We start from the raw sequence: 10,491 nt of genomic DNA, 5'->3' as shown, positions 1-10,491 counted from the left end.
ATCTCAAGTATCGAGGCATGCCCTTTTGCGATGTACCATAAACCGCGGGGAGGTGCCTTGTACTTGCTGATTTTCCTTTTCCACGAAGCAATGATTTATGGTGGAAACCAAGTTGTGTTCATGCATGACTGTGCTCAGTGTGGTTTTCAGATATCAGTCTTTATTTGTTTCATGAGTACGATGATACGAATTTTCTTCTCTGCGTTTGTTCCTGCATAGTAGTCTGGTAGTCTGCTTGACAGCATTCTATGAGATGAAGCATTTGCAATCAGGAAAAGTTTCCACACAGTTTACGCTGTTGTTCTTTAACATTTGCTCAACTTGAGTTGAGTTTCTGCATGGAGTTTTGGGTCTTGTGCTGCATTTTGCCGTCTTTACGGTTCTCTGGGCGGGTAACGATGCCTTTCTTGTATCGTCTGACACTTGTGGGTAGTTCTGGTATGATATGTGGAGGGAAGGACAATTCTCAATGAACTCAGCACATGGTTATACTTCTGATTCAATGCGCTCTTAGCCGTGTGGTGTAGCCTTGTAGTCGATGCAAAACCGAGCGTGTCTAGCTGTTGATGGCCTGTTCTATCATTACGTGGCTTCGCTGAAGACGTCCTGCTCTCGAGGGCTTTAACTCTCTTCAAGATTACAGTCTGACATTTATTCTGGTAGTTTTAAGTTCAATACATCTCTTCGACCCGGGTTGGTTGAGTGACAGGTATGAGAGAAGGATCGCCGACATATTTAGGAGTGGTTGCAGTTTTGGAAGGTGTGGTGGGGTGTCGTAAGGTAGACACCAAGACAGCCTCGATCCTTGAGTGATTCCTGGGTCCGACTCTCGATTGAACTATAAGGAAGTAATCGCAAGCGATGACTTGACGCAGGCTACAGGCCGAATCCATAATGAGCGTTGACTACGCATATCCATACTTTTCTCCAGCGTAAGGACAACTTCCCTTGTGGATACCTTTTTAGAAACTTGACGTTGGTGATAAGGTATGCCGCCAAGCCTTCACGTGACCTTACCCGCCTAGTGCCCACATTGCTAGTTCACGGCGGGTAAAAATGCGCCAAAATCAACGGCAGAAACACGGGCTTGAAAGCAGCCGTTCATAACGCCCTTTTTCCCATCCGCCACCCGCCAATCATCTTGTCTCATTGCTTTTTGACCCTTCCAGATCAACCCCTGGGCTTAGTCATTCACTGAAACCGCTGCGAGCGCCCGAAAATCACGCTGTTGCTTGCTGACCGCCCCAGAGACCTATTTAAGCATACGCCTCCTTCGCCTCTGCTTCTTCACTTGTTCTCTTTTTCTTCCCTTTTTACTACTACTCATTGCAGCCAGTGACGCGCCACATCTCTCATCAACCCCGCGGGACGTTTTCACCATCAACTTTTCATCTATTTTCTTATCATCTTATCTTTGAATATTTATTTTACAATATGACTGGACGTAAGTATTATACTTGATATCCTTTTTTTTTCTTGTCTCTTACCATCCTTGGTCATCGTCGATGGCTTCAGGTTGAGATGGGCAATGATAATGATGATAACGCGGCTGGATGCACGTGACACCACGTTACTGCCTCAGGCCAACGCGTCATCTGTGCAGTCCTACCCTACCCCCATCTCGCCTCGTCATTGACAGTCATTACGCTATATCTATATCTTATCAAGTCAACAGTGACTAACAATCATGTCCTACAGGCGGCAAAGGAGGCAAGGGTCTCGGCAAGGGTGGCGCCAAGCGTCACCGCAAGATCTTGCGTGACAACATCCAGGGTATTACCAAGCCCGCTATCCGCCGTCTCGCCCGTCGTGGTGGTGTCAAGCGTATCTCCGCCATGATCTACGAGGAGACCCGTGGTGTCCTCAAGTCCTTCCTCGAGTCGGTCATCCGTGATGCCGTCACCTACACCGAACACGCCAAGCGCAAGACCGTCACCTCGCTCGATGTCGTCTATGCCCTCAAGCGCCAGGGCCGTACCCTCTACGGTTTCGGTGGCTAAACGTTTACCTTTGCTCTTCGCCATCGTCATCGAGTCTTGAGTCCCGGCTATCGGACCGTTTGCTGTGTCCGGTTGACTGCGCGGTGACGGTGGATGCTGGGAAATCCGGGGACTTGTATCTGTCTCTTCTAATGCGTTTACGTTGCGATGTTTTCTTGGATCCTTCTGAGGTTTATCTATGGGTTTTCAATGGGGTTTGGAATGGGCTACTTTGATCTTGACAATCTTCTGCTGGTTTTATCATATGGGCTTGGAGGACTGGCTGGTTTGGGTCTTTTTTTTTAGCTGCAGTGAATAGTGGATTCCTCGCTCTCTGGAGCTAGTGAATACAATTGAATTTACTGAGGATGAATTGTCCTGACTGTAAGTCGTAGATTTATCATGCCATCGACCGTATTTTAGACGGATCACATGTTGCTCTCTGCGACCGCTATGTTGTGCACGGACCAACACGTGCGCATGACGTTATCCACCCTGCGTTCCTCCGTATGGCTGCTGGACCTCGGTCTTTCGCAAGAGCAATCAGGATATGACGGCGCCGGCTTCGTGTGGCCGTCAAAAATCGGAGAGCTCCATCTTCTGCTTCTGTTGATGGACACTGGAGGATCTGACGTTGTCAATCGGGCCTGCCCTACATAATACACATCCAGCGGGCCAAAGTGCTATTGCATGTGGTCTACCCTTCTGACGAGCTAGCAATTGACTCGATTGTGTTCATTCATCCTTGATTAATAGCTTCTGTGTTTCTTGGTCGCCCGAAGGAAAATGTCAGAGTATAAGGTCGCATACGAGTCTGAACTGGTACGTCTGTTATTGTTGTTGTTGTTGACCTATGGGTCCCGAGACTCAGCTCTTTGGAGAACCTGAGAATGTTACTGACACGGGGGGAATCGGGAATAGGACTCGTATCAACTGTACCATAGATATGAGAATCCGCCGCCAGAGAGCGACTGGAAGAGAGCTGCGCTGCGTGGTCCCGCGTTGCCTGCCGTGGGGAATGCGGTCGCGGGGGCCGTGGGAGCGGCCATATCCAACGTTGTCACGTACCCGCTCAGTCTGATTGTGACACGACTGCAGACGCAGGCGCAACGCAGGACGAAGAAGGAAAAGAAGACGGATTCCGAGGACGGGGATGGGGAAGAGGAAGAGGAGTACGCCGATGTGCTCGATGCAGCACGCAAGATCTACGCCAAAGAGGGCCTGGGGAGTTTCTACACGGGTCTTGCGCAGGACACGGCCAAGACAGTTGCGGACTCGTTTCTCTTCTTCCTTGCGTATGGCTTTTTCAGGCAGCGGAGGATCAGGGCTCGGTATGGCGATGGGCGACGGTCGACGCATGTCGTTCTTCCGATTCTGGATGAGTTGGCGATCGGTGTGCTGGCCGGCGCGTTTGCGAAGCTCTTTACCACACCGCTTGCTAATATCGTGGCGAGGAAGCAGGCGGCATCGGGCAACAAAGCACTTTCGACGAGGGATATAGCTGCCCGGATCAAGTCTGAGAAGGGGCTGAGGGGGTTCTGGGCCGGGTATTCGGCGTCGCTCATTCTCACGCTGAATCCGTCCATCACTTTCTTCCTGAACGAGTTCTTGAAGTATGCACTTTTGTCGCGGAGTAAGCGGGGAAGACCGTCGCCGGCGACGACGTTCCTTTTAGCTGCCATCAGCAAGTCCGCTGCATCGTCGATCACGTACCCGTTTTCTATGGCCAAGACGAGAGCGCAGGTCGATAGCGCGGGAAGTAGTGAGAAGCCGAGCCGTAAGAATGTCTCCGATGACGGGATTCCGTTCACACCTCAGATCATTTCGAATGTGCTGGCCATTGCACGCAACGAGGGTGTTTCCGCGCTGTATGCGGGCCTCCCCGGGGAAGTTCTCAAGGGTTTCTTCTCGCATGGCTTCACCATGCTAGCAAAGGACGCAGTCTATTCGCTCATCGTGCAGAGCTACTATCTTCTTCTTATCATCCTGAGGAGATATCCTACGCCCGAAGAACTGATCCAACGCGCGCGCGAACAGGCCGAGGAATTCGCTGAAGCCGCCCGAGAGGGTGCGCGGGATCTGGCAGAGAAAGCTAAGGAGGGTGCCGAGGAGATGCTGGACCATCATACGGGGCATGTCGCTGTGGATATGACCTCGAATGCTGGACCTTCCGGTGTGGATGCCTCAACCGGATACCGTGTTGGCCCGGATGGGCCGTGGTCCGATACCAACGAGACCGCAGAGTTGGTGAGAGATTACGTGGAAGATGAGACGGCAGAATGGAAGAGTCTGTACCATTGGTTCTGGGAGAAAGAAAAGCGTGGACAAGAGTGAGCTTGTTGTCTTGTTTGTCAATTTTCTTACAAGTTTGCGGTGTATGAGAGTGGGAGTCTGGTGTTTGTTCATGGATGATGAGCGTAGCATGATCTGAGTCCATGGCATAAATAATTTCAACTTAGCATACATACAAGTTCATTGACTTCTGAAAACCAACGATATGGATTCTTGAATGATCGTAATTCGCGATAGATTATCCTTCCTATGAGTTCTAAGAATAGCGTACTATCCAAGATCTCTCCGACTCAGTGGGGCCTTCACTCGCCGAGATCCACGGGACGCACCATCGCATCCAGCCTGACTGTTTACTTTCCCCTCATCATTCTATCGATCCGCTACCGGTCTGTCCCTATATTACAGAACTGATCTGGGGTGCTCTCCTTCCTCATCTCTCATGTCAAACGAGTCTCGGGGGGGTCCTGGATTGTTGGACCTCGAGAAAGAACTGACTTGCTCGGTATGTACTTTGCATAATCATGCTGCTTCTGCGTCATTTGCTCGGATCTTATCGACGGCTGGGATATCCACAAGGACCACAACGTCAACCCCCTTCCTTCGATCGTGGGCCTCGTGTTGGCGGCGGACAATCAGATAGTATTTGACATATCAATATCGACAATCTCACAAATTCCTTATGTGACCTCTCACTGACTGATCCCGGAACAATCACCATAGATCTGTACAGAACTGCTCTACCAACCTCTCACCCTCCTTGACTGCCTACACACGTTCTGCGGTTCCTGCTTGAAAGAATGGTTTGCTGCTCAAGCATCCCGACGCCGGTCGTCTTCATCGACCCCGCAATTCACCTGCCCATCATGTCGGGCCGTAGTGCGCGAAACACGTCCCAATGCCACCGTTACTACGCTGTTGGACATGGTCCTGGCAGCCAATCCTGAGCGTGTCAAGTCGGCCGAGGAAAAGGAGGAAATTGCTCAGAAATACAAGCATGGCGATTCGGTGTTTCCTGCGCTTTTGTCTCCAGAGCAAAATGGTACCGTGTCGGACGAGGAAGATCGGCAGTTGCTGGAGGAGGTTCGTGAATTGAGTTTGCGAGAGAGCAGGACGGGGACCGGGGAATCGAATCACCGAGCAGGACAATCTTCGAGGAGTAGACGAGCTGAGAGCGTTGATGCCGATGGACGGAGGGCAGATGGCCGCTCGAGACGACGGCGTGAGGAGGAGCGTGCACTACGCCGACAGCCTGCGGCCCGTACAGAGGATCACTCGGAGAGAACGAGACGGATTGAGCATCAGTCCAGTCTGCGATCGCTGCTTAGCTTGTCCGATACCGAAACAATGGAAGAGGAGATCCTGCGACAGATCCTCGATGACGGGCTGCTGAATGATATCGACCTGGACAACCTTGGGCCTGCGCAGGAAGAGGAGTTGACTGAGCGCATCGCCGATGCTTATCGTCGGAGACATATGCGACGACCGCGCTCGCGGCAGAGGCAAGAGGCCGATGCATCGCAGACGCCGCCGCGACCGCGTGCGAGGTCGCAATCCATGCAGAGACCACCGACGGTGTCCGCTCCACAGGCATCCTCGAGGAATCCACCCGTGTCAAGGCCGTATCTGCTGGAGCCGCTTGTCTCGCGCTCGGATGCTTCTAATCATCAGCGGCGTCTTTCGGATCAGGGGGCTCGTCGCCGGAGAACGTCGCCGGTTCCTGTCAATGTGGCGTCCACGTCGGAAGTCACGTTGCGGCCTGCTGCGAGGTCGTCCAGTGATATAGCTTCGGATCGTCCTCGTCCTTCTCAGTCCTCCCGAGCTCGCGCGGCCGAATTGGCGGCTGCTCCGAGGCCGCGACGGGCAACAGCGTCGGAGCAGAATGTCCCGAACATATTCACACCCGAAGCCAGGAACCGCGATCACCGCCAGCAGATATCAGGCAGAACATCGAATACCTCACCTGCGTCGGTGGCTTCACCGAGTACACCGAGTAACTCTTTTTCTGCGCGCTTGGAACAGACTACGACAGGTGCGTCTGCTTGTAGCTCTCTAGCACCCGCTGTGAACAGCCCTGTCAACCAACGCTCTCGACCTTCCTCTTCTCGTTCTCACGCCTCCCAACGTCCTTCAGCGACTTTCATCGAACCTTCCATCTCCTGCGACCGATGTGGCAAGCAGAATATCCAATATGACCTTCACAAGAAATGTCTACGATGTAAAGATGGAAGGTTCCACCTGTGCTTGCGGTGTTATCGCCTCGGCCGCGGCTGTCTGCAATGGGCGGGTTTTGGTCCGTCTGCAGAAGCTAACTTCGACCGAATGCTTGCCTCTTCGACCGGTCGGACTAGGCCATCGCGCGAGATAGCGCATGTCTTGCAATTTTCCAGATATTCACGACCCTCTGAGAATGTTCATCGCACGACAAGCGAGGGTATAGAGATGACTAGCGACGATCCAGCCCAAAGGTTGCAAACGGGACTCTTCTGTGACATCTGCCACGCTTTGGCAAACAAATGCTACTGGAAATGCAACCAATGCAACGAGGGGGGCTGGGGCTTCTGCAATAAATGTGTCAACCAAGGACGATGCTGCACGCATGCGCTTCTACCTATCTGTCGACTTGCGCCTGGGCATCGCTCGGGCGTACCAGTGTCGACCGGCAGTGACTCGACTAATGGACCTAACAATCCATCGAGTCCTTCTACTTCCGCCGATAACGGTAACGAAATATACAGGATCCTCTCGTTCTCAACCAAGTGTGACATCTGCACATACCCCATCCCAGCATCAGCCACGAGATTCCATTGTCTCGAATGCAATGAAGGCGACTACGACGTCTGCGCAAACTGCTACCTCAAACTCGTTGCCACAGGCAAGATCAGCAAAGAAAACGGTCACAATGGCTGGCGCCGTTGTGTCAAAGGCCACCGTATGGTTGTTGTCGGCTTCGAAGACCACGACGAAGGCCAGAGGAGGGTCGTCGTGCGCGACCTCGTCGGCGGCCGCGCCCTAAAAGACGAACACGTCCAGCATCCTTCCACCTTGCCCTCCTCCACAACACATTCGACTTACTCACCCGCGCCGAACAGCTCAGGCGCCGTCCCATCCCCCGAACTCGGATCCGGCGACTGGAGCTGGAAGGAAGGGTCTGAGCGAAGAAAGAAAGCCTCCCGCGTGCGAACTTCCTGGACAACCACCAACAATGACCGCAGCAACTCATTTCCAATCAGTGCCACTGGTGGCTCCGGCTCGGGCTCCAACTCCGAAACAGCCACGCCCACCAGTTCCCACTCACCACCGTTCTTGCGCCGGTTCCCGCCCGACGGTGGAATCGGCCTCATCGTCCATGCGCTCTGGTCGTGGTACCCCGAGGACGAGGTCCAGGATGAACTGATGTTTCCGCGCGGGGCGGAGATAACAGAGGTTGAGAATATCAACGACGATTGGTTTTGGGGTTGCTATGCTGGTCAGACGGGGCTATTTCCCGGATCGCATGTTACTGTTGTTGGGGAGATCGTTTAGTTTGTATGTTTGTCATATGGCGTGTATGATCTACTTATTCGTGTATCGCATGGGAAATGACTTATGATTGATGTGCCATATGAAATAATCGGACGAAAACATGGAATTCATGCAGCTTTTGCATTTCATCGAGTAGCGTTTCAGGTATCTCTGCCTAGCTAGAACTAGTTCGATCTCCGTGTAACATTGAGCAGCGACCAGGTCGCTCAATCATATCATATCTCAGCCGTGGCGGGCCTGGAACCGCCAAGAGACATCAAAGCCATAAGACATATCATCGTGGTATCACAGCAAAGCAGCAGGCCAGCATGGCAACGAAAGCAAAAAAAAGCCACCCAGTAATAGAACATTAATAGAACAGAGGGAAAGAAAGGAAGGAAAATCACTCGAGCAAAGCAACCATTAATCTCTGGTAATCCCCGCTAGTTTCTCCCCGGACTCTGGCGATCAGATCTGTCTTGAACCGATGGTGGTAGGCGCGCTTGACTTGGTCCAGATGCGGTCTGTTCCAATGTAAGCGCACGACTCGCACAACCAGCTTCTCGTCCTTGGTGCCCATCCCCTTCATGCAGTCCTCGAGCAGCTCCGCGTCCCGCATGGCAGGGTCCAGCGCGGTGCGGAGCATATGCAGCAGCGCATCTTTCATGTGGCCGGAGAATTCCTTCTCGATGTGTTTCTCTAGTGACAGATTATACCGGTGGCTGAAGGCCTGGCTGATGGCGCGGAGTTCGGTGTCTGACGCGCGGGCGAAGATGCCGCAGACTTCGTCGACGTTGTTGACGACGCGGCCGCTGGTTGCGGCGTGGATGGCGCGGGCCTCCTGCTCGATGAGCTGGGGGTTGATCGGGTGGGATTCTTCGTGGCGGTCTGCGCGGAGGACGAGGGAGAAGAGGTTGAGTGTTTTGAAGGAGAGGTCGCCCTCGACGTCCTTCTGGAGGGAGCGGTGGAAGGTGTGCTCGTAGGTGGATTTGATGGCGTTGAGATCGGCGTTTGAGCGGCCCAGGAGGACGTCGTCCAGGAGCCATTCCTTCGTTCCGAGGCCTTGGACTGCTTCCCGGGCGGAGTTCACGTCGTGCAGAAGCGGTCCGTCAATGATGGCGAGCAGACCTTGGCGGAAGTAGCTGCTGGTTTCGGACTTGACGTCCTTGTATAGGTCGCGGCGGAGATAGTTGCTGTAGGTGGACCGGACGGCAGCCATTTGCAGGGGGTCGAGTTTGGACAAGACTTGGATGAGCGTCTTCTCGTCGGTTCCGAACCCTTTCATCGCTTTACGTAGGAGGTCGGCTTCACGGCGGAAGTCGCCGGGTGCCATTTGACCAGGGACGTAGCCCAGCGAAGGCATGGCAGGAGGGCCTTGGAACTGTTGCGGTGGTGCTGGATAGCTGCCCCCTCCTAACTGCGGAGCGCCATAGGGTCCGGGGTGGGGATACCCGCCTGCAGGCGCAGGGTATCCAGGACCGCCTTGTGGAGGGTACGGGGATTGCGAAGGAGCGCCATATGGAGGCTGAGGCGATGGCGAATGGGTATATCCTGGTCCGGGAGCCGGAGGATATCCGCCTGGCGCCGGTGCAGGCGGAGGTGGTCGATTATAGTGGCCCTGGGGAGGGGGCGGACCGCCGTAGCCCGGTTGTTGGGGATAGGGCGGTTGTGAGAAGCCTTGAGGAGCTCCGTACGGAGGGTATGGAGGTTCTGCAGAGAAGTCAGTCAGTCTATCCAGCTATTATTGTATAGGCAGCAGAATTGTTGTAGAATGCGGGGCATACATACGATTTGGTGGGGGATATTGATTGTATGACATAGTTGGATTTCCGATTGATTATGTCTGTGACTGTACGCTAAGAAAATAATTTGACGAAAGGAAAGAAAGAAACTAAAAAGCTCGATAGATATGAGGGACGATGGTCGACTTATAATGATGAAATAAGATTTCGGCGTCGTAGTACATCTCGTCATATGTTGGCAGTGCTTTAGAATTCGCCTTAGAACCATGGCACCAAGGCAGGAATGTGGCGCAGACAAGGCTGAGTCTCTTAGTCAGGTGGAACAGCCACATAGGGCTGACTCGGTAGTGCATATGAAATGTTACGGGTGTAGATATCTTGACTCTAATGAGTTAATTAATTAGATATAGGTTAATGACTTTTGTCTGTAGCCTTAACAGTAGGCTTGCTTTGCTGAGGCAGAAGGTAGCAGCGTTGTTCACCACAATATCTACCTAGCTAAAGCTGTCAATGGTATTGCAACAACGAGACCCATTATATGTTCTCTCTGGGTTAGATCAGCAGCACGGAATTTGTAGCCCAGATCTTTGGTACTAGATTACCTTTTTTAGTTAGACTATTCTAACCGGAAAAGGTCAGACATATGAAGAATATCATCCATTATTAACCATAACTTGCTCTGATTCCAATGTAATCATATAACTAGATTACTGAGAATCTGACATATCCCTTTCAGACTTTTCAAGTGGTAACTTACATGAGCCTTAGGTACTTTGTAATTCAAAGATGGCTCTTCTATTATGTGGGCTCCCAACTTTGGGTTCCAGTCGTTGACTAAAATTGCACTGACTAACGTAATCAACCACCGAGCGACGAATACCACCGAGCGACGAATTTTTGCCGCTTCTAATAATATTTTGAAGCTTTTCAACCACCAACATCATTAGACTTGACTATCTAGTAGCTGAATATATAGC

At 52.4% G+C, this 10,491-nt stretch overlaps 2 protein-coding genes across 2 annotated transcripts; both read left to right on the top strand.

The window, feature by feature from the left end:
* Positions 1–1,698: 1,698 nt before the first annotated feature.
* On the top strand, positions 1,699–2,000 carry CDV56_101499 (histone H4; the record flags this gene model as incomplete). The annotated part of the gene is made up of 1 exon (XM_026755118.1): positions 1,699–2,000. A coding segment is annotated over one exon (302 nt), but the record flags the coding sequence as incomplete, so codon positions are not given.
* A 3,192-nt stretch (positions 2,001–5,192) lies between these two features.
* On the top strand, positions 5,193–7,793 carry CDV56_100593 (SH3 domain protein; the record flags this gene model as incomplete). The annotated part of the gene is made up of 1 exon (XM_026754212.1): positions 5,193–7,793. The coding sequence occupies one exon, from the start codon at positions 5,193–5,195 to the stop codon at positions 7,791–7,793; it is 2,601 nt and encodes an 866-aa protein (XP_026611244.1).
* Positions 7,794–10,491: the final 2,698 nt, after the last annotated feature.

This window comes from Aspergillus thermomutatus (assembly GCF_002237265.1).
Source record: "Aspergillus thermomutatus strain HMR AF 39 chromosome Unknown NODE_240, whole genome shotgun sequence".
In the NCBI taxonomy this organism is placed as follows: domain Eukaryota; kingdom Fungi; phylum Ascomycota; class Eurotiomycetes; order Eurotiales; family Aspergillaceae; genus Aspergillus; species Aspergillus thermomutatus.
Note: the sequence above shows the minus strand (reverse complement) of the source record. Positions and strands in the feature narration are given on the sequence as shown.